The following is a 22,904-nucleotide window of genomic DNA, read 5'->3' on the forward strand; positions in this document are numbered from 1 at the left end:
ATACCGCTACCGGATGTCTCACAAATACCGAATATCAGATAAGATGAATAAAAAAATGGAGATTTGGGTAATAGAATGTGTAATATTTGAATATTGCATCACTTGGCACAATAACTCGAGTTTACAATAGAACAGTATGGGCTTTTGGCTATGCTAAAAGCAAGTATTAGTATGGCCGTGAAGAGACGCGGCAAAGTGTTTTTTTTTTATGTTCATAGTCTCTATCAAAGTTGATGCAAGTGAGACATGTATATATAAAGTTTCCAGCAAACTCAGCAAAAGTTGGTACTAGCTTGAAATCCTTCAGATCGGGGAAGGGGAGAAGGAAAATTTTGGAGGATCAACTTTAGTGATTCACATTGTAGCTTTTGTTCTCACAAAGATGATATTATTGCAAAATTTCAACTGTTCCCCCCTTCCCCCCTCCTCCCCCCTCCTTGATGACGAAATTTCGCAGCAATTTATTTCAAGATAGCTTATTTACGGAAACATGGGTTTGATGTTGTATGTGTTGTTGAAGAAAAAGAATAAAAAGAGAGAACTACTGAGATCATCTTTGTAATCGATTTGAAAAACATTAAATCAAGGGTTTTTTATTTTTTTTTTTATGTTTGGCTTTTTATTACTACTATCAATGCAAGTTACTAAATCATTTATATTCAGGACGCTTGTTTCCCTTATTATATATCAACCTCGTTACCAACCACTCCAAACTTTCTTTCAACCCTTGATTTTCCAATACACTAACAGGTAACAATTTAGAGTCAGTAGCTTCTAACTCGCTTACTAATTTGATAAACACACCTGTTTTTAAGCTAACTAGATCAACGGCCTGCGGTAAATCTTGTTTATTAGCAAGCATTAGAATTGGAACATTTACTGTACCATCAATACCAATTGTTCTTTCTTGATCAATTTCTTGACCCTCACTATTGTCCACAAGCCAACTATCATGATTAGCTATATCGATCAAGGTTTCGTAACATTCTTGAAACCTAGCAGTATCAGTAGAGTCAATGACAAATATTATACCATGACATTGTTTGAAATATCGGCTCCACATATTTCTTAAAGACCTTTGCCCTCCAAGATCCCAGAACTTGAGATTTATATTATTAAACTGTGCTGCAAACGGCGAGTTCTTATCTGACGCTTCGAATTTTATCGTTGTTGTATTTTGTCCTACTGTTGGTAGTATTCGTTTAGATTTCAATATCGTCGAAGTAGATGTGGACTCTAGCCCTTCTTCCAAATCGGTGTCACCTCTAGCACGGTCGTTCTTGAACAAGGTGTTCTTCTTTGACGTGTCTGCCGGCGAAGAGGAATATAGTAGTTTTATATGCTCAAGAAATGTTGTTTTTCCCGCATTGTCTAATCCAAGTATTAGTATATTGTACTGCTCTCGTTTTGTATATTGAGTATACAACGATGATGCTAAATGAAACATAGTCCCTCCAAATTCAACGGAAAGAAAAGAAAAAAAAACAGGCTGCCTTATCTCCAATAACAACTGATCATATATAAAATGTCTATTCAACTAACGAAATAACAGCTGTAAGTTGGAGCCTTGCTTTTTTTTGTCCCTTTTCTTTTTACTTTCAAAGATTTTGAAACACAACTTTTGTCTGTTACCTTGATGAACTTACAAAATCTCAGATTAATTTTTTTTTGTTTTTTTTGTTTTTTTTCCTTCTCTTCTGTTTTTTTTTACATTCTCATCATCTTCTTCCTCCTTAGACAAAGGATATGAAATCGTATGTGTGAACAATTGGACGTGATTTGGCAAATTTCTTATGAAATGATGAATATACTGATAGGGACAACTGAGTTTTTTTTCACTTTGAAGATAGTTGTAGAAAGATAGTAGAAAAACGTATCTGATTTTCTAGCAAAATTGTCAAGCACCATTTTTTCAAGAGGAAATTGAAAATTTTTTTTACTAACAAGTATTTCAAATCTCAGTCCTTTCTAAATATACAAATTTTTTCCTATAACCAGCTAGATTCTAAGATCAAAATTTGTAGGTTTTCACCTTCTATCTATCACAAGTTTTTCTTTGCACTATTTTGTGGTTTTCCAATATATATGTAAGTAATCACAAACAAATACCAAGCAGAGATAACAAGTGCGGTGCTTGCAAGGTATAACCATGAATTAGAAATATCCCATGATCGTTTAAACTCATCGTTAGCCAAATGTCTCACAGTCACCACTTTTTTATCCAAGATGTAGCTTAGACCATGTCTCTTATAGTCCAACTCAAAAGTGAACATACCGTGGTGATCAGGAACTGTGAAACTGATATGGTAAGCATAAGCATCTAATGCACTTTTATTTTCCAGAGATGTGCTGACAGGACCCAATGGCTTCAAGTTCAACCTTTGGTAAGGATCTAACATCTTAAATGATAATTGAAACTGGTCCTCTTCTTCTGTAACCTCAAAGGGAACCCATTTACCATCAACGAGTTCAGAGACACCAATGGTGTAAATGGCTTCATCCTTAATCTTGTATAGATGAGGATTGATCTTTTCAGGTTCGTCGGCCTTCATATGCTGAACAAATTGTAATTTGATTACACCTGTTTCTTGAAAACACCACTTGAATAAGGCATCATCAGCTAACAAACTCTCTGAGCCTATCCATACTAATCTTGCGTTATTCAATGCTTGGAATCCAACTGCCAAATATCCCTGCTCACCAAAAGTCCAGGTGTTTTTCCCATTCATCGTCTCTCCAACCTTATTCGTATAGCCGGTTTTTGACGATTTAACAATTGGCTGGATTAATTCGCTGTTTGAAATTAACGCAGCATTTCCTTTATACTCAACAGTTTTCAACAGTTTTAAAATTCTATTCTCTTGCACTAAATTTTCCTCTTGCTTTAGTTCAACGACACCATCTTTCTCAGTGTTGAAATGGTCAATATATCTATAACTCTTTGGCGATGGATAAATACCCAATTCATTCAAAAAAGAGTTGATCCCCTCAGTAGTGGTCACATCTGAGCCGCCAATTGCAAAAATATTACCACCTGCGTTAAAAAATTTGAGTAATTGATGCTGGTTTAAATTGGCCAGGTTTTTTATGCTCTTTTTCAGTGTAGGAAATAAGACCAAATGGTCAAACTTTGGATAATCTTGAGAAAATAACAGTATATCTACATCATTGTAATCGCCAACAAAAGTCTTGTATTTGGAATTCAAATGCTGCATGAAATGTGTCACTTCCGGTGTTAAATTAGCACTTGAATCATTTAATGCAATTATTTCCGGATCAAACAAAACCAAAACATGCTCCTCCTCAAGGCCTTTGGCCGAAGCATTTACAATTGCTAGATACAAATAGCTCACTAATAAAGTTAGGAAACCGAGCATCGTTATACTTGGAAATGCTGCTAAGGGGGGAAGTGCTTGAGCTGGTATAAGTAACACTAATTACCCAATACCGCTCTTTCTCTCTCTCACTACTTGTCTTTTTTTTTTTTTTTTTTCAGTTTGGTGTCGTGTCGAAACGTGTCTGATTCTTTTTCATTTTTTTGTCAATGCCGCAAATAGGCAAGTTTCACAAAGGGGGGAGTGGAGGGGGGCTTCATCTCATCTCATCTCTTGTCTTTTCTTGATTTGCTTGAGGTATTGTTAAATTTTTTTTAGGCCCATGCCCATAAAAGTAAAGGTCGAGTTTCTCGGCGGCTTGGATGTGATATCTTCCTCAGTGAAAGAGCACAAGGTGAATTTACCATATGAGGAAGGCGAAGCCACGATGAAAGAGGCTCTTGATTATATTACTCATCATTTAATAACTGATCCTAAAGATATACCTGTTTTTATCGAAGATGATACTGTGCGCGCAGGGATATTAGTCTTGATAAATGATACAGACTGGGAATTAGAAGGAAAAGAAGAATATCTCGTTGAGAATGGCGACGTCTTGACATTTACAAGTACCCTCCATGGTGGTTAATCAAAAAAGGAAATAAAAAAAAAAAAGAATATAAAAAAAAAGAATAGAAGGTGAAAAGAAAAGGAAATATAAGCTAGATAGGAACTATTCTGCAACCTAGCAAACCCTGGCCTCCCCATTGACTTGTTGGTTTCAAACTCAATACTTTGACTTGTTCGCGTCTTTGTATTTTTATTTCCAAATTCTGATTGACTTTCTGTTTAACTCTTTCAACCAAATTGGATAATTTACCATGATTCAATGCATGAATGTCTCTATCAAATAAAACAATACAATCGCCTTCTTTTAATCCTGCAGATTCAGCAGGCCCATTAGCTATAACTTCTCTCACTTGGGCAAACGGAATCTCAGGCTTTTGCTCTTGAGCAACCCCCGAGCTTGCTTTTTCTCCTTCTCCTTCTCCTTCTCCTTCTCCTTCTCCTTCTCCTCCTCCTTCTCCTCCTTCCAATTGTCGTTTTCTAAACTCTTCTTCCAATTTCAAATCAATCACTCTAAGCACCTCCTTGTAATCATTTTTTAATCTTATTATCTGAACACGAAGTAGTCTTATTGTTACAACGTCAATATCGCTTCTGGGGAACCCATCGGACGTGACGAGCGGAGTCTCCATGTTAGCCCCATATTTTTGTTCAAGCAAATTGAAGAGTACTTTCAATTGAAATTCTATCTCCGATTTGAAGTTCAGTAGCTGTTTGAATGTGTAAGCAGGGAAACTAGCTGGATCGTAATTTTTGAATTGATCAATGTTTAAGTTCAACGAGCTCATCAAGCTTTGGAAACCGGTGACATCATGATCATCTACCGTCATTCTTCACGAATCATGGGCTAATCAAAGGGAAAGAGATTTTGTGGTATTGATACTGATCCATTTTAAGGGCAAAAAAAACAACAATTGGTAGCAAATAAAGCTGCAAGATAAAAAATTCCGCTTCATGCTCTACCAATTGCAAAAGTACTTGGGTTGAAGAGTAGTTTGTAGGAGAAGAAAGTGCAGGAGAGAGAAGAAGAACAAGATAATGGAAGAGCTCATTCTGTTGAATATATGACATCTCATTACCTAAATACTCTATACATTAGTGTTTGAATATCTATTATACAAGGCAATAGTTTTAACGATTCTCATTGGTACTCGTTGGAAAAGAGTATGTACTTACAGCTTCTACATCATCATCTTCGTTTCCTTCACTAATCTCTTTCCAAGAAGCTGTAGTTAACATGATAAACCCAACGATAACAAAACAATCACCTATAATTTGCTGTAAATCTAAAGTGTTATCAAAGACCAACCACTCAACTAATCCAATGAGAAAAATAGTCAACAAAGAGCTCACTGATGATAAAACCGGATTGGTCAATGCCATCAACGACAAAAATGATGCGCTAAATAGTAAATTGCTGATAATTGAGCCAAGGATGTATAGCCATATCTTACGAGTATTTTCTCCATAATTGAAAAAGTTAAACTTGTGGATATGGAAAACTTCAACAAAGAGCATTAAAACGGTCAATATGACCAATGTGTAAGCCCCCAATAATGCCATTATAAAATTGGCAAAAGTTAATTGTCTCCTCGGTGTGATAATCTTGGTCAAGTGTTCCGGAATGCAAAGATATTTTTTGTATAACACCTCGTAGTACCCATACAATACTGCACCAATAAAGATAATCACATTACCCCAAAACCTATAAGGATGCGGGTTCTTCTCCGAATTAGAGCCATCATTTTTTTCGTCAACTTTATCAGTGTCACTTGCGGAGTATGAAACAATAAATACACCAATAAGTGCAATTATGACTGAATTGATCTTCAACCAGGCAAATTTTTCGTTCAAGAGCAACACTGCAAATGCATATGCGGTGAATGCAGAGCAATTATATATGGCAGTGACATCGGCTGCATAAGTCATGCTCATTGCACCGTACCACGTAAATCCAGCGATGGTCAAAACCACTGTGACAAGCATCACCTTATACAAGATATATTGGATTGCTGGTGTTTTTAGAAACAGTTTTATGCACGCCGAAATTGAATCTGTTGATGAAATTTGAACACTATTCTCTATAATTTGATTGAGATGTGTAGTCGATCTATTTTCATGAACGTTGGATTCATAAATGAGTATTGCTGTGTGATAAACATTGTGGAATTGTTTGACTATTGCTTTCTTAAAGTAAGAAACGTAATTAGGAACAACTACATCTTGTTGATCTTGTTGGAAATCTTGACGATCGCCAGTTAGTCTTTGATACTGAATAGGTTCATCAATGGTATTGCTTAACGTCCTTGTCCTTGTCCTTGACTCTTTGATGAGCCTGCTCCTCTTGTGTATAGTCCTCCAAGTTGAAACAAATAGCACTTGTATGGGCCATAAGGTCCACCACGAACCATGTGTCACAGCTAGTAGCAAAATCGGTTCACTATATTTTAATTGATAGGCTTGAGATGTGAATTCCGTTTGTAGTACAAAAGCGGCTAGTGAGATAATAAAGAGTCCAGTAACAAATATGATTTTAGTTTTGGATATGGCATGAATGCTTGCTCCATTTGAGTCTTGGTCATTCTGTTCTGTTAAATTTGTAACTGTCATTTATATCTCATTGATGGGGGAAAAAATTAATCCCATTTACTTTGGAGAACTCGCTCAATAATGAAGAAGAAGAGGAGGAGGAGGAAGAGGAGGAAGAGGAGGAGGAGGAAGAGGAGGAAGAGGAGGAGGAGGAAGAGGAGGAAGAGGAGGAGGAGGAAGAGGAGGAAGAGGAGGAGGAGGAAGAGGAGGAAGAGGAGGAGGAGGAAGAGGAGGAAGAGGAGGAAGTAGAAGTTTCGTGTCGAAAGCCAGAAGAAAAAAAGAAAAGACAGATTAATGAAAAATATTTACATAGCAGTGAAAGAAAGAGAGGGAAAAGCTTTGAACCGTAAGAGGATGGTGGGAAATAAAATAAAGCGTATTTATATATAGGGCGGAAGGGGCTTGGGACTGGAATGAGGTAGGAGTTGTTTGACACTCTCGAGCAGACACTCTCGAGCAGACACTATCGAGCAGAGCGAGATAGTGGAGCACACTAGCTGCCACCACACACTATTTCTCTCTCGCACCTCTCGCTTTCACCACTATCGAGCAAAGCGATATAGTGGTGCAATCAAATCCGCGTGTAAGCTCTATATACCATTATTTCTTATCCATCTTCATTTCTGAACTAAATAACCTTACTTGACTGATCCAGCCCGAAGAGTGCAAATCAACACCCAGTAGCTTATTACAACACTATCGAGCAGAGCGAGATAGTGTCGATAGACCAGAGCACACTCAGTGTCAGTGTAGTCAGTGCCTGTATAGTCAGTATGCTCCACTATCTCGCTCCGCTCGATAGTGTCGCTGCTCGATAGTGTTTCCTATTAGTCACTATCACTTTCATAGATATCGCTATTATTATCATCTTCTTGATGAGGCGACACTCGTTGCCCAATAACTGTTTCGGAACGTGTCTCTTTGTCAAGAAAATATTGGCGAGGAGCTACTAACCCCCGCTCGACCAAAAGCAATCGTGGAATTAACCTCGGCAAGGTTAAATCCACGACTCGGTCCTTTATTAACAAATCGTCGATAAACTCATCCATATAGATGATTTTATAAAAAATCGGTAATCTCCTTGAATCGAAATGGGAATTTTTCAATTTGAATTTCAATTTTCGAAAATCTTGGCTAAACTTATCGAAAATCGTATATATCTCTTCACTTGTAAACGTCAATCTTATATAAAGTAACGTTAATACTACCAAATACTTAAATTCATTGAATTTCAATTGGTGCAAGTAAACATCGATAATCTCTTTTGAAGGAGCCAATTCAAGCATTCGAAATAACGACTGTAGAAAGGGAGACGGTCTTCCTATAGAGTCAACACCGCCTACATATTTCACTTGCTCAGTAATAACTGTCAATATTGTAGCTTCATTGGTCAAATAAAGATATTGCTTATAAAAAATGGAATCTAAAATACGATGTCGTATTATTGGTTCAATCAAATGTGATAAGTTTGTGGTTGTTCGCTTGTCATGATAAGATGCTTGTTTCTTGTAATAAACACTCGTCTTTTTTGTTTCCTCAAATGGCATTTTCCTCATCACCTTGTAAACTTTGTTGAGATGAGAAACTAAAAACTAAATTTTTCATCTACTGGAAAAGAGAGAGCACTATCGACACTATCGAGCAAAGCGAAATAGTGGAGCAGCACTTAGCAGTGACACTATCGACACTATCGAGCAAAGCGAGATAGTGGAGCAGCACTTAGTAGTGACACTATCGACACTATCGAGCAAAGCGAGATAGTGGAGCAGCACTTAGTAGTGACACTATCGAGTGACACTATCGAGCAGAGCTAGTCGACACTGTCGAGCAGAGCTAGTCAACACTATCTCGCTCTGCTCGATAGTGCACTTTGAAAAGAGCTTACAACAATACTCTCTCAATATCTATGAGGCCTAAAACTAGATCTACCAATCTACCTCGTCGTTGTGGTCTTACCGACGGTTTTGGTATCAGCGGCTAATTTTCCCGCGCCACAAGATGCACACGCAAGATTTTTCTTTTTTCCTCGCTTTGCATTTCTCTTAAGGACAAACGAGCCATATACATATATATATATATATATATATATATAATTATTTTTTTTCTCTCCCTTCTTTACTTGTCTCTATTATAAAGTGGCTATTATAGTGATATAGTGATTTAGTTTGGTATCGGTGGTATATATACACAGGATTGGTTGTAATGTCGTTTAAATTTCCGACATTTGACTTGAAGTCAATTCAAGAATCATTACCGTCGGTAGATCAAATACGTGAGAGTTTTGCTAAAGTTGATCCTTCTAAAACTGTTGAACAGTTTGGTAAATCAATTCAACCATTTGCTACTAAAACTCAGGAATTAATAAGTGAACAATTGAAACAAGTACAGCAGTTAGCTTCGAATTCTCAAGATCCAAACATCGAAGTTAGCGAATTGCCAAAGGATTACCTACAATTAGAGGTCAACTGTGACTTACTTTTAAAGTTATATACGAGTTTGATACAAACCACTAATGCTACATATGGGCAAGTAAGCTATGATTACCCTCCAAGCAACTCGACAATCAACAAAATAAAAGAAGTTCATGTTGGGAATATAATTGGCGCCAAATTCAACCAGTTGAAAAACGTCTCGTCACCACAAGAGTTGGAAAAGGTATTATTAGGACAAGCAACAACAAGTTCCAAAGCACAACAAGAACAGCAACAAGAAAAAGCACAACAACAACAACAACAACAACAACAACAACAACAAGATGAACAAGACGAACAAGAAAAAAAAGAAGAAGGTTCAAACTATGGATCAACTAAAGACAATGTCGAAATTTTTCCAACTTCACCGTTATTACCAAAGACTCTATTTGGTCATTTAAGTGAATTGTTAGTCAAGCAAAGCGAAGAATTGAAAAAGGAAAGCTCTGAACTGAACTCGCTATCATTTGCGCTTTTACAGATTTCATCGTCATATCACGAAATTGCAGTAGCAAGGTTGATCCAAGATGACAAGATTATTCAAAATTTGAATCATCAACTAGTTGATATTTTGAATCAGCAGTTTATCAAAGTTAATGAGTTACGTAAGAAAGTCTATTTGACAAGAAGTCAATTTGACCAATTGAGACATAAACACGAAACACAAGACCCAGAAAATGAGGAATTGATTGCTAAAGAAGATGAGTTGGTTAGCGCTACTGAACTAGCAGTAATTGAAATGAAAAAGATTTTGAAACCTTCAAAAAATATCGATTTGTTGAAAATCCTTGTACAAGCGCAAAAAGAATACTTTGAAGTTGGCGCTAAAAAGTTGGGTGAGTTGTTAACTAGCTTGGAGAAGGCTTCCACTGAAGGAGAGGATGATGAAGAGTAAATGACAAAGAGTAGATTAAATGGATATGATGATAAAGAGTAGAGATTAAATGGATATGGATGTTTCATTGCTAATTAACTTACAATTTTCCTTATCATATATCAAATGTAGTTATATGGGCTTCTTTTATTTATTCCTTTTTGTTCTTTTAGGGTGGTCTTCTCTAAAGTATTCATCACTCTCTTCGAAAATGGTTTTGATCCTATTGTGTCGAGGATAAAGACGAAACATTAACAAAGCGTATACACCAAATCCAACACCACCAGCAATCAAGGCTTGTTTTGTTGTAATAAAAGTAGGTGAAAGGGGATTTCTCAAGGTCATTCTCTTGATTAAAATAAGGATTTGAGGTTAATATAGGAAGTTACGAAACTGGGAAACTGGGAAACTGGGGCTTTTTTTTTTCTTTTTAGTGAAAGAAAGCTCACTTTATATAAAGAGTCATTTCGAGATAAAGATTAGGGGAAGAGGAGAGGGGAAATACGTAAGAAGACGGATGGAGGGGAGAAGACTGGTGAAACGCATGATTATTCATATTGAAGTTTATTCAAGTAGGGGGGGGGGGGCGGTAAAAGTTGATTAACGAAGAGCTACCACATGGAGACTTTTCCATAGTAAAGAGATATACTGTTAAAAAAAAACTTTTTACACCAAGTAACCTTTCTATACGCTGCTTTTATTGTAGTCATTGAGTAATACTTGTTTGAAAGACATTGTAGAGCTACAATTGAAATGTCGACATCAACAGAATCCTCTACCGCGGTTGATGAACAAAAATCACAAATCTTGCAACAGGAATACAATAGGTCACAGAAACTAATCCAAGAATTGGATCAACAATCACAGGCATTAGCGTCTCAAGCGCAAGAGCATATAATTGTCAAACAAACATTGAACTCGATACCTCCAACTGAGAGACAGGGTGGTAGGAAATGTTTTAAAATGATTGGTGGTGTCTTGGTTGAAAAAAGTATTGATGAAGTTTTAAATATTTTAAGTGATGAACAAAATCAATTGTTAGAACAGAAGAAAAAAGTTGATGAAGAATTAAAGAGTAATCGGACAAAACTAGAACTGTGGATAACCAAGAATAAAATCAAGATTGTAAAAGGATGATCCCTACAAACACACACACACACATCGTTTACTTCAAACAGCCACTGTTTTAGCATACGATAAGCGAGCCTCAGACACACACATCATTTACTTCAAACAGCCACTGTTTTAGCATACGATAAGCGAGCCTCAGACTCTCTTCCAGAATCTCGATTGATTGCTTCCCATTTTGGTTGATCTTTGAACAATCTAACAGCTCTAACCAGCTTCAATGCATCAGTCAATGTAAATCTATGATAAATTCCAGCAGGCAAGATTAGCAAATCATTGGGGACTAATTTTGCTCTTATCCACTCATCGCCTGTGTTTCTAACATCAAAGTAACCTTCGCCTTCAACAATGTATCTAATTTCTTCATCTTCATGGTAATGTTCTTTATAGAATTGTTGCATTTTGGCATTATATGCATTCATATCATTATTAAAAGCTGCCAAATTTAAATTCACTTCGTCTCTGTTCTTGTAATGTCTTTCGTTAGCTAGTGCATCGAGTTCTTCTTTTGTTGTGATATGCTTGTAGAAAACGCCAATTTTGGATAAATCTTCTAGTGAGACTGGTCTGCCTGAATCATGAGGTTCAGTGAAATTGTCAACTGTATCTTTATTATCGTGGTAATATACTTCAACCATAGTGTACTTATCTAAAAATACACACACACACACACAGTATCAAAAGGTTAAAACGAAGAATATTTAGGAATTAATATATGAACGAACCAAGGGTTCAATATAAACGTGTAAAGAGAGTAGTTCAATTAAAGAGAAAAAAATCACAATGTATGAGATGACAAATTGATGCAAAACTGTGGATCCCCAGAATACATAAATGTGTCACGTGATAATGCAAGGTATTTAGTAGAAAAGGACCCGTGTTGTATTACTCACAAAAGCCCCCTCTTCCCCCACCTCACCCCTTCCCCTTCCCCCCCCCCCCTCCCCTTCAATAACATAGCTTTCACAGCACTTCAATTCTTTTGAATAATTTTTTTTTAAAAAAAAAAAGAAAGCTTTTCCCTTTTTGTTTTAAATATATACAATGAGTGTACCACTTACAGAGCATACTGCCATTTTGGCCAAGTATTTGGACTTGCCGCAAAATGGTAAGGTTTTGGCCGAATACGTTTGGATTGATGCTGAAGGTAAAACTAGATCTAAATGTAAGACTTTACCCAAGAAACCATCTAGTGTTGATGACTTGCCAGAATGGAACTACGATGGTTCGTCTACCATGCAGGCGCCAGGCCATGACTCAGATATATATTTGAGACCTGTTGCCTTTTATCCGGACCCTTTTAGAAAGGGCGACAATCTCATTGTTTTGTGTGAATGTTGGAACAATGACGGTACTCCAAACAAGTTCAACCACAGACACGAATGTGCTAAATTGATGAAGGCACATGCCGGTGAAGAAGTTTGGTTTGGTTTAGAACAGGAGTATACTTTATTTGACCAATTTGACTACCCTTATGGATGGCCAAAAGGTGGTTTCCCTGCTCCTCAAGGTCCATACTATTGTGGTGTTGGTACTGGTAAAGTTGTTGCTAGAGATGTTATTGAAGCTCATTACCGTGCTTGTTTGTATGCCGGTATCAATATTTCTGGTATCAATGCCGAAGTTATGCCATCCCAATGGGAATTTCAGGTTGGACCCTGTGAAGGTATAGATATGGGAGATGAGTTATGGATGGCTCGTTATCTCTTGGAAAGAACCGCTGAAGAGTTTGCAGTTAAAGTTTCATTCCATCCAAAACCATTGAAGGGAGACTGGAATGGTGCTGGATGTCACACAAATGTTTCCACAAAGAGCATGAGAAAAGCTGGTGGTATGAAGGTTATTGAAGTTGCTTTAAGTAAATTGGCCAAAAGACACAAAGAACACATGTTATTATACGGAGCTGATAACGACCAAAGATTAACCGGACGCCATGAAACTGCAAGTGGAGATTCATTTTCGTCGGGTGTCGCTAATAGAGGAGCTTCGGTTAGAATACCAAGAGCAGTTGCTAAAGAAGGATTTGGTTACTTTGAAGATAGAAGACCAGCATCTAATATTGACCCATACTTGGTTACCGGTATAATGGTGGAAACAATTTGTGGTTCAATTCCTGATGCTGATATGTCTAAAGAGTATCTTAGAGAAACAAGCGATTAGGTTAAAATAAAAATAGGAAAAAAAGGAAAAGAAATGAATGTTTTTTTTTTATTTAAAGATGAAAAAAAAAAAAATTAAATAAGTATATAAATAAAAAAAATAAGGGTGTATATGTCTGGTTTTTATTTAGAAGAACAAAAATTATAAAGGAAGTCTAATGTTACAAAATGGAACAGATGACGAAGGTGTCAGGTGTTGTAGCTAGTAAAGATGTCAAGTGTAGCTATTAAAGATGTCAAGTGTTGTAGCTAGTAAAGATGTTTAATGTTTTAATTTTTTTACCTCCTTCATATTTGCCGTCCTGTATATACGGCTACCCAAAATTTAAAAAAAAAAAAAAGAAATACAATTAAGGCGTTGGTTCATGTGAGTGTACCGTCGACGAAAGGTGCGCAAGAGATGGAAACGGGAAACTAATCTGATGTGACCATCAAAACTGTTATTTTAGGACACATGATAATTTACTTTAAATATATATATATAGAAATTTTAATTATTGGGGTTACGTCTTTTATTTCATTTTTATTAAGAGAGGTTTTTACAAAATTTGGTGGGTTTTTTTTTTTGAGCAACATAATGGCTCTATTTTTGGGGCATTCAATGGCATTGTTTTACGCTTTTTCACTCTTCTACTTTTTTTACTATACGATGTCTATAATCTTTGGGCTAGAGGACCCGATCTTTTCCCATTCAAATAGCGGCATGTTGAACAGTGCAAAGTTTTGCTTTACTGGGAAACATGTCATTCAGCGTGTGATTAGATGGAGGAACCAAAAAAAAAAAAGAAAAAGAAATAGGTAATTGTAGTCATGGACTAATGCTTTCCTTTGCATAAGGGTGAATGAGGGCGATAAATCAGATTTGGAATTGAAAATAATAGTAAAAGGAATTCATGCCTTGGAAATATTTTCAATTCCTTTCCATTTGATTCAATCGTTAGGCTAAAAATATGATTAAAGTATTAGGTCAAAGTCATCTTTATATTATTTTGATCTCTGAACTTTTAACATAGCGCTTTTTACATAGCGCTTTTTACATAGCCCTTTTTTTATTATTATTTTTTTTCGCAACCAAATATTATAAGGATATACATTGTTGATGAAACAACGGCTGATGTGAAGTGCAAGGCACCTAGAACACTATCGAGAACCACTATCGAGAACCACTATCGAGAGCCACTATCGAGCGGAGCGAGATAGGGGAGCACACTAGCTGCAATGACACTATCGACACTATCGAGCAACACTATCGAGCAGAGTGAGATAGTGTTGAAACAAGCTACTGAGTGTTGTAACTGAGTGGTGTAACAAGCTACCGAGTGTTGCTCCACTATCTCGCTCTGCTCGATAATGGAGCCCCTTGTAGTTTTCTCTTTCCTACCTTCTTTAGTGAATTCAGTATGGTTGGTGAAATTATTTACGAGATTGTTGGTAGAAATAGATGTTCCTCTCACTTTTGGTTCATATATCCTTTCTTTTAATTATTCTAGAGGGTACTCTCTATCTTTACTCTGTTCATGGCAACCGCTAATCAACTAGAGGAGCCGAAGGTGACTTTAGTCAAAGGATAATAAATAGAACAGACTAAAGGAGCAAAAGGATATTAGAGGACCTGAAGGATATTAGAGGACCTGAAGGATATTAAGTGGAACAAACTAGAGTCGCCTTTGCCTCCTCTAATAGAACAGAACCTATAGTAAATAGATAAAGCTTGGAGTAATAGAGCACGGGTTTGATTGCATTGTTACACACACGGGATTGATGATGTTGTAACAAGCTAGTCAATGCTGCTCCACAATCTCGCTTTACTCGATAGCGTCTGAGGTCTAGATATCATTTTGAGTAACTACAAGAATTCAATTCAGAATTTAGCTAATTTTTATAAAACTTTAGTAAACTATTTTTTTACAGCTACCGAAGCACACTATCGAGCGGAGCGAGATAGTGAAGCACACTGACAGCAGCCTGTTACAACATTCAGTAGCTTGTTAGAATACAATCTCGCTTTGCTCGCATAGGTCGCTCGATAGTGGAGCAACACTCAGCAGCTTGTTACAACACTATCTCGCTCTGCTCGATAGTGTTGCTCGATAGTGTCGATAGTGTCATTGCAGCTAGTGTGCTCCACTATCTCGCTCCGCTCGATAGTGGCTCTCGATAGTGGCTCTCGATAGTGGCTCTCGATAATGGTTTTCGATAGAGTTGACTACATACCAAAAGCTTCATGTTGACTCTACAAACATATCAAATGTTTACGTAGTATAGTGGTCAGTACAGCTCGTTGTGGCCGAGCAGACCCAGATTCGATTTCTGGCGTAGACAGTTGTTTTTTTCAACATTTTTTTTCATTTTTTATCACTATCGACACTATCGAGGAACACTATTGAGCAGTGCGAGATAGTGTTGTAACAAGCTGCTGAGTTGTAACAAGCTGCTGTCAGTGTAGTAACAAGCTATTGTCAGTGTGCTTCACTATCTCGCTCCGCTCGATAGTGTCGCTCGATAGTGTCGCTCGATAGTGTCGCTCGATAGTGTCGCTCGATAGTAAAGTTTTCTTACCATTTTTAATTCTTTTTTCAACATTCATATCCAGGTTTGAATAGAAATTGTCCAAAAAGAATCGTCAAACGCAGACAATTCTCTCCTTTACAATATCTGCTTCTTATTTTACAATATATCTCATACAAACTGGTTTCTCTTTCAATCAACTCTTGAGTCTCACAACTGATCAACTCTTGAGTGCTAGCAAAGATATCATAATTTGGTCGTGTCACATGTTCAAATTGAATATTTCACGCTTGTTAAATATGAGACATTGAAATTAATCAACCTATTTAATCATTATATTGACAGTTAACTAAGTAAAAGATTGACAAGAATAGAGAAGGAATGCTGGTTTCCATAGTATGTCGATTAAAAAATGGAAGAAAGAGGACAAATACTAACCTATCCCCCCTCCTCCTCCTCTTTTAGCCCTTTATTATTGACAGCAATTTTCTTTCAGATTCCAAAAAAATCATCCGTGAAAGGATAATACCATGGGAAGGTTTGGCAAGATCTGGAGTTGTTTCAGAAGAAGATGCAAACCATATCAAGATATTAGAAAAACAGTCGGCTGAAAATAGGGATGCCACTGTGAAGGCACAACTTGATTTGTACTCCAAGAATTTGTTCAATATCTTGAATAAAGTTGGGGAAAAGGATGATGTGATTAAAAACGTGTTAACTTTGATCAATGATTTATTGTTGAGTGTCCCAGAATTTTTAGACTCACTTTGCAAACTTCACCTGTATGAGCCATTTCTCAAACATTTGCAAAAGGACTTGTTGATAAGATCTTTGGCATTGTATAATTTGACTATATTGTTGAGAAATGGTGGCGAAGATACTGTTGATAAGAAGGTGGTTATCCAAGTATTCAGCTCAATTACGCTGCTCATTGAAAATGCAGACTCCAACTATCAATTCATTGGAGTTCAGCTTTTTCAAGAATTAATTACAAATAAATCATATAAACTTATCTTTCAGCAGAATGACTTCATCTCCAATTTCAAACCAATCAACAACTTAATAGATAAACTGGCAAGTCACCACAATGCAACTGGGTTGCAACTTTCATACAATGTTTTATTGGCCACTTGGATTTTATCATTCAATGCCGAAATCAATAAAATGATTGCTCATAATTTCCCACAGTTGGCAGGGAATTTACTCACAATTGCAAAAGACTCTATAAAATTGAAAATTGTTAGAATCTCAGTTGCAATTCTCAAGAATTTTATTAGTGTATGCGTGTCACCACAAGAGCAGTTCAAAGTGATTAAGTTGTTTCTCTTTCATGATGCGTTGAACACGGTGAATACTTTAAAGGAAAGAAAATTTGCATCTAATGGAAGCGACGAAGAGTTGTTCAATGACCTCGCGTTTTTATCGGAAACCCTATATGAAGTTGTTTCGACAAAGTTGTCTTCATTTGACGAGTATCTCACGGCTTTAGAAAACCCCAAGTTGATTAGTTGGGCTTCGCCAACTCACAAGTCCAACGAGTTTTGGTTAGAAAACTCACAAAAATTCAAAGATTCAAATTTCAAACTAATCAAGAGAATATTTGAAATTTTAAACACCAGTAGAAATGATTCAACGATTTGCATAATATTATTGAATGATTTGCAATTCTTGATAAAAAACCTTGGTCACGATTTGGTGCACTTTATAAACACAGAAAAGGGCGGACTGTACAAGGTGTTGGTCATGTCGTTTTTGGAAAATAACCAAGGTAATAACGAATTGAAATATGAAGCTTTAAAGACAATTCAATTACTAGTTGGTCATAGCTTTTAATTTAGAATAAACATTGCCCATTCGACACTAGGGAGTGAAGCGAGCTGGTGGAGCACACTAGCTGCCACCGACACTTGCTCTGCTCAACGACACTCTCTCGCTCTGCTTGAAAGTCGGTTTGATTTAGAATAAACATTTTCATACATTACTCTCTCGACACTCTCGACACTCTCGACACTATCGACACTATCGAGCAGAGCGAGATAGTGGAGAAACACGAGCTACGAGCTACCACCGACACTTCGCTCCCTAGTGTCGATAGTGTCGTTAAGCGTCACCAATTACAAGCCGCTTAACGCATTCAATTTTTTTTTTTTTCATTTTTTTCACCTTCTTTTATGAATAAAAACATTAAACATCTAGACCTGTTGACTTGAGCTTCATTTGAGCATTGAGAATGCAAGATGATAGGGTATACAGAGATGAACGTGTCAGAACGTTTGAGGAGTCTGTGAACTACGACGGAATACTGTGCAATTGGAATGATATTATTGACTTTCCGTTAGCTACGCTTGTAGACGCTGGGTTTTATTTTGCACCAAAGAAAAACAAGATGAATCGGTTAATGTGTGCCTATTGTGGAAAGTCGACTATTTTCAAAGATGCTTCAAGTTTGGCAAAAATAAGATCGAGCCATCTTTCTGATAGTGCAAGCTGTCCCATTTCTTTAATCGAGGAGGCATATGAATCTTGTCAGAACTTTTCTAGCGATGAAGAAATCAAGAGTCATTGGAGTCGGCATGAAAAGTTTAAGAATCCACTCCATGAGTCGTCTGTTGCGTTTCGACTTAGTTTTTATAAAAACTTTCCTTTGGACAAAGACGCGTATAGGGCTAATGCACACTCACTAGCCAAGGCCGGGTTTGTTTATGCACCGCTTTATTTTGGAGATGATAGGGTTACTTGTATGTACTGTAAATGCTCGTTAAATTACTGGGAGCAAGACGACGATCCAATGGAAGAGCATATAAAGAATAGTAGAGATTACTGTTATTTCTTGGATGTTTTTGAAGACCAAAACAGGGCACGGAAACTTCAATCTGCAGAGAGTTTGGTAATTACAGATTGTAGAAAGGGAAACAATGACAATGTTGCGGAAAAGCAGCTACAATCAACAATGCTAGCAGCCACCGCAGAAGCGGCAGTAACAACAACTTTGTTTCGAGATTCAGAGCTGGATTCGGATTTTTCTCAAGAGTTGAGAATTTCAACAAAGGCTGCTCCTACAGCGCAAAACGTGGATTCTGATTTAGATCAATCCCAATCACAAACAATGTCTCAAAATTTGGATTCTGGTGCAGAATTTTCTCAAGTATCCATTCTACCAAAGAAGAAACTAGCGAGTATACCTTTGAAAACCTTAGAAGCCTCCCAATCTCATACCACAGAAGCTGCTGTTTTGGAAAATTCTTTGCAAAGACTGTCCTTGCCTGAAATAAAACCTACGCGTCTTGCTACCAAGAGTCAACCAAAAGACCTGAAGGCGATCAAGCTGGCTAAAATCAACAAAGTTACTGGCACTAGTTTGAACTTTTCAGATGATCAAAGTGAAAAGAAATCTAAGAATGTTACCAACTCCGTGTATACTAGAACCCAAACAAGGAAGGATCCCAGCGATAGCAATTTGGCACAGAAAAATCATGTACAAATTCCATTCAAGCACACTTATAACCAAAAACATTGGAGAGATAATTCTTTGTATGGGAAAAAGGACAAAAACTTGGAATACTGGGATAAGGTGCCAGATGATAATTTGTTACAGGAGTTTATTAATGTTTCAAAAGCACCTGTTTTGGGGACGGGGCAAGGTATTTGTGAAGAAAAGAAAAACTCTGCCAATACTCTCGCTGCGGAAGTTTCAACGGCCGCCATTTCAGTTGATGATAATGATGATGACGTTTCACCTGCCAATGAAATCAATCAAGATGACAACGAGACTCCAATTAAGAGTGACAAGAATAGCAGTGACAATGAGAAAATTATTCAATTACAAGATGAAATTAGAGAAAATCAAGAGAGTATTCACTACAGTGATGGTGATGGTGATGATGATAACGACGCCATGGAAGGAAATACAAACAATTTCTCTTCTCCCTCTCCCACTCCCTCAGAGGAAGAACCATCCGTTTATGAAATCAGCTCCGAAGAGTTGTATGAAGAATCTATAGTTCAAATAAGGCCAAAAAAAACCAAACATAAAAGAATAGAGACTAAAGAATTTGCAGCCTTGGAGGAGAAGATCCCTGTTGAGATCAATAAGAAACGTTTGACGGATTTTTCATCTCCATCTAAAGACACAAAAGTGATTAAAAGAGCTGCTCCTGTGCCGCTTTTTGAAGATAACTCAAGTGGACTACATGAATATGATGAAAGCCATATAAAAAAGTTAGAAGCAAGATTGGAAACCAAAGATGCAATATCAGGGACTATCTTTTTGGCTACAGATTCGTTGGGAAATGATAAATCTGAGAAATCACCATCTCCAAAACCGATTAAACTGGCTGCTGCAGTTCAAATAGGCACAAGAAAGAGGAAAAGTGACACATTGAAACCAAGTATATTTGATCTGTCGTTTGACAGTACGGTCAACTTCACTTCTTCAAAGTTTAGAAAGTTGAGTGGCGAAAGTGATAATAATGATTCAATAGTGGAGAGCAAAACGGAAAACAATATTACTTTGCTTGATGAAAATATAGAATCGGCAATTGAACTGCGAGAGACATCGCTAATACCAATTACCACCAATCACAAAGAAAATGAACAGGGAACAACGACCAATCTGGAACACAACATTTGCAAGGCTTTGATATCGGACTCGGCTGGTGAAAAAGAAGTTGATGTGGTGATTTCTCCATTAGCGGAACAGGAGATTAAAGCTTCTAGCACGGCGAACAATTCTTTGAATACTAATGATCAAAGCCCAAATGTCTCGAAGGTAAATTCACCAAAAAAAGATGCAGCAGGATTAAGCCATGAAGAGAGTGCCGACAAACCTGAGAAACAGGATGTTTTGTCAATAAATGAAGAGATTTATGACAATTCATTTAGATTAAATAATGATAATGATAATGATAATGATAACGACAATAATAAAAATAATAATAATAATAATAGCAATGATATTGAGTCTGGAAATTTCATTGAGGACTTGAAGGTCAAGGACTTATCAGAGAGGGCCACAGTCGAGGCTCCAATATTGCTGGCTATACAGAGTAATGATAATGATATTCTCCAAGAGATTGGGGAACATATTGAAGAACAGAACGACAGTATATTAGACCAGACGGGACAAAAAGACGATGCTGGCAATAATGTACAATTGGCTGATCGAGAAGAACTTGATGCAGGTGATTACTCTGATTACCTTCGCGTTATGCACTCAGTCAGAGAGGTTGGCCAGGTTGATGTTGAGGAACAACTGGAAGATAAAGTTGAACCTGGAAAAGAGTTTGTAGAAGAGAATAAGGATATGACTCATGATTATGATACAAAACAAGTTGAGGTCGAGACTAGGAAATTGGCTGAAGTCGACACCATCGAGGAAAAGAGTTTTGATAAGGCGAATGACACAACCGTTGTTATCACGACACTTCCCAGGGATATAGCAGTTATTGAAACAAAGCATTTTGATGTTAACAAGAAGGAAGGTTCGAAACTTGCTAAGGATGAGGAAAAACATACTTTTGTACCAGAAACTGTTAATAACGAGAAGGAAGCCTTAAATCAGATAGGTGATGTGGCTGGCATTGGAAATAGCCGTGTCGAGACCAAAAATGTTTTTATTCATGAAGTGAAGAAGCAGGGTGATGTTGTCGAAAAACTTGAAAACCCTGTTGTTGAGATGCAACATGAAAAGGAATTTTCTCACAAAGACGAGACTCCACGGGTTGATAACGAACACCTTGACAAAACCAAGTCAAAGGAAAATACCGATGATTCTAAAGACGATGCGGAGGACCATATTCTTATTCTTGCAAGGAAATATTTTACAAAGATCAGATCACCAAATAACAAAAGAATTAGGAATAGACATACACCTATTGCTGTAACAGAGAAAAACACCACTGACCAGAACGATTTTGGGAAAGAAGCTGCTACAGAGGTCAACAATGAGACTCTGTCGTCGTCGGTGGTGCGAAGCAAACAGGCATTGCCCAGTCAAATCCAGGAAGAAGAAGAAGAAGAAGAAGAAGAAGAAGCACCAATTAGGAAGCTGTCATTATCAAGTGCCATTACAAAGGACCTGATTCAACAACAATCAGAGGCTGTAGTAGAGAGTGTTTTAGAAAGCGGTCTGCAGTCAACTAACCATATATCAGGCCAAAAGGGAGATTTTGCTGTAGTAGTCCCAGAGCAATCAGTGAGTAAGCCAAGTCAACTAGGAGGAGGAGAAGGGGAAGGAGAAGGAGAAGACGGAGAAGGAGGAGAAGGGGGAGAAGAAGGGGGAGAAGAAGGGGGAGAAGAAGGAGGAGAAGACGAAGAAGAGATGACTGCACCCTTAGCCATGAACTCGTCCTTGACAGAAGAGAAGAATGGAGAAGTTTGCATTCCCAGTTTTTCCGAGAGTCAACTTCAATCCACATCATTTAAAATGAGTCAATTTTGGGATGAAAAGGTAAATTTGGAGAATAGTGCTCGAGAATTGAGACAGCTTGCCAAATGTGAATTTGACTTGTACAATGATTTCAACGGAGACCTAACCAGATTTATCGCTGAAATGCCAGAAGAAGAAGAAGAAATGACTATAAGAGAATGGGTAGAGCATTGTGCAAATAATTGTCGCGATATAGTTTACCATTCTGGTTTGAAGATGAACCAACTTGTTTTGGATGAATATGATAAAGCTATCAAAATGGTTGAGTCAGTGGTACCGGAAGAAGAAACGAACTAGAGAGTGACTCTGAAGAGCGACACTATCGAGCGACACTATCGAGCGACACTATCGAGCGACACTATCGAGCGACACTATCGAGCGACACTATCGAGCGACACTATCGAGCGGAGCGAGATAGTGGAGCACACTGACAGTAGCTTGTAACAACACTGTCGAGCGAAGCGAGATAGTGTCACTGCTCGATAGTAGAGCAACACTCGACAGCTTGTTACAACACTATCTCGCTCTGCTCGATAGTGTCACTGCTCGATAGTAGAGCAACACTCGACAGCTTGTTACAACACTATCTCGCTCTGCTCGATAGTGTCACTGCTCGATAGTGGAGCAACACTCGGCAGCTTGTTACAACGCTATCTCGCTCTGCTCGATAGTGTCGCTCGATAGTGGAGCAACACTCGGCAGCTTGTTACAACACTATCTCGCTCTGCTCGATAGTGTTTCTCGATAGTGTCTCTCGATAGTGTTTCTCGATAGTGTTTCTCGATAGTGGAGCAAAAACACATACAC

At 37.5% G+C, this 22,904-nt stretch overlaps 11 protein-coding genes across 11 annotated transcripts; 6 read left to right on the forward strand and 5 right to left on the reverse strand. All coding sequences in view use genetic code 12, as the record gives it.

Moving 5' to 3' along the window:
• Positions 1–649: 649 nt before the first annotated feature.
• WBP1 (dolichyl-diphosphooligosaccharide-protein glycotransferase) lies at positions 650–3,377 on the reverse strand (the record flags this gene model as incomplete). Its single annotated transcript, XM_049322947.1, has 2 exons — positions 650–1,297; positions 2,124–3,377. 2 exons carry the CDS (start codon positions 3,375–3,377, stop codon positions 650–652), a joined length of 1,902 nt encoding a protein of 633 aa, XP_049181137.1.
• Positions 3,378–3,657: 280 nt separating this feature from the next.
• On the forward strand, positions 3,658–3,963 carry KGF56_001789 (ubiquitin-related modifier; the record flags this gene model as incomplete). Its single annotated transcript, XM_049322948.1, has 1 exon — positions 3,658–3,963. One exon carries the CDS (start codon positions 3,658–3,660, stop codon positions 3,961–3,963), a length of 306 nt encoding a protein of 101 aa, XP_049181138.1.
• Positions 3,964–4,036: 73 nt separating this feature from the next.
• KGF56_001790 (uncharacterized protein) lies at positions 4,037–4,771 on the reverse strand (the record flags this gene model as incomplete). Its single annotated transcript, XM_049322950.1, has 1 exon — positions 4,037–4,771. One exon carries the CDS (start codon positions 4,769–4,771, stop codon positions 4,037–4,039), a length of 735 nt encoding a protein of 244 aa, XP_049181139.1.
• Positions 4,772–5,072: 301 nt separating this feature from the next.
• KGF56_001791 (mannosylinositol phosphorylceramide synthase regulatory subunit) lies at positions 5,073–6,551 on the reverse strand (the record flags this gene model as incomplete). The annotated part of the gene is made up of 1 exon (XM_049322951.1): positions 5,073–6,551. One exon carries the CDS (start codon positions 6,549–6,551, stop codon positions 5,073–5,075), a length of 1,479 nt encoding a protein of 492 aa, XP_049181140.1.
• An 806-nt stretch (positions 6,552–7,357) lies between these two features.
• Positions 7,358–8,077, reverse strand: FGR16 (U4/U6-U5 snRNP complex subunit; the record flags this gene model as incomplete). The annotated part of the gene is made up of 1 exon (XM_049322952.1): positions 7,358–8,077. The coding sequence occupies one exon, from the start codon at positions 8,075–8,077 to the stop codon at positions 7,358–7,360; it is 720 nt and encodes a 239-aa protein (XP_049181141.1).
• Positions 8,078–8,732: 655 nt separating this feature from the next.
• Positions 8,733–9,896, forward strand: KGF56_001793 (uncharacterized protein; the record flags this gene model as incomplete). The annotated part of the gene is made up of 1 exon (XM_049322953.1): positions 8,733–9,896. The coding sequence occupies one exon, from the start codon at positions 8,733–8,735 to the stop codon at positions 9,894–9,896; it is 1,164 nt and encodes a 387-aa protein (XP_049181142.1).
• A 732-nt stretch (positions 9,897–10,628) lies between these two features.
• KGF56_001794 (tubulin-binding prefolding complex subunit) lies at positions 10,629–11,012 on the forward strand (the record flags this gene model as incomplete). The annotated part of the gene is made up of 1 exon (XM_049322954.1): positions 10,629–11,012. One exon carries the CDS (start codon positions 10,629–10,631, stop codon positions 11,010–11,012), a length of 384 nt encoding a protein of 127 aa, XP_049181143.1.
• Positions 11,013–11,104: 92 nt separating this feature from the next.
• On the reverse strand, positions 11,105–11,641 carry KGF56_001795 (acireductone dioxygenase (Ni2+-requiring); the record flags this gene model as incomplete). The annotated part of the gene is made up of 1 exon (XM_049322955.1): positions 11,105–11,641. One exon carries the CDS (start codon positions 11,639–11,641, stop codon positions 11,105–11,107), a length of 537 nt encoding a protein of 178 aa, XP_049181144.1.
• A 406-nt stretch (positions 11,642–12,047) lies between these two features.
• GLN1 (glutamate--ammonia ligase) lies at positions 12,048–13,163 on the forward strand (the record flags this gene model as incomplete). The annotated part of the gene is made up of 1 exon (XM_049322956.1): positions 12,048–13,163. The coding sequence occupies one exon, from the start codon at positions 12,048–12,050 to the stop codon at positions 13,161–13,163; it is 1,116 nt and encodes a 371-aa protein (XP_049181145.1).
• A 2,888-nt stretch (positions 13,164–16,051) lies between these two features.
• Positions 16,052–17,503, forward strand: VMA13 (H(+)-transporting V1 sector ATPase subunit H; the record flags this gene model as incomplete). Its single annotated transcript, XM_049322957.1, has 2 exons — positions 16,052–16,066; positions 16,136–17,503. The coding sequence occupies 2 exons, from the start codon at positions 16,052–16,054 to the stop codon at positions 17,501–17,503; spliced, it is 1,383 nt and encodes a 460-aa protein (XP_049181146.1).
• A 397-nt stretch (positions 17,504–17,900) lies between these two features.
• Positions 17,901–22,394, forward strand: KGF56_001798 (uncharacterized protein; the record flags this gene model as incomplete). The annotated part of the gene is made up of 1 exon (XM_049322958.1): positions 17,901–22,394. The coding sequence occupies one exon, from the start codon at positions 17,901–17,903 to the stop codon at positions 22,392–22,394; it is 4,494 nt and encodes a 1,497-aa protein (XP_049181147.1).
• Between the last annotated feature and the right edge of the window lie 510 nt (positions 22,395–22,904).

The sequence above is a fragment of the Candida oxycetoniae genome, assembly GCF_023343755.2.
Source record: "Candida oxycetoniae strain CBS 10844 chromosome Unknown scaffold60, whole genome shotgun sequence".
NCBI lineage: Eukaryota > Fungi > Ascomycota > Pichiomycetes > Serinales > Debaryomycetaceae > Lodderomyces > Lodderomyces oxycetoniae.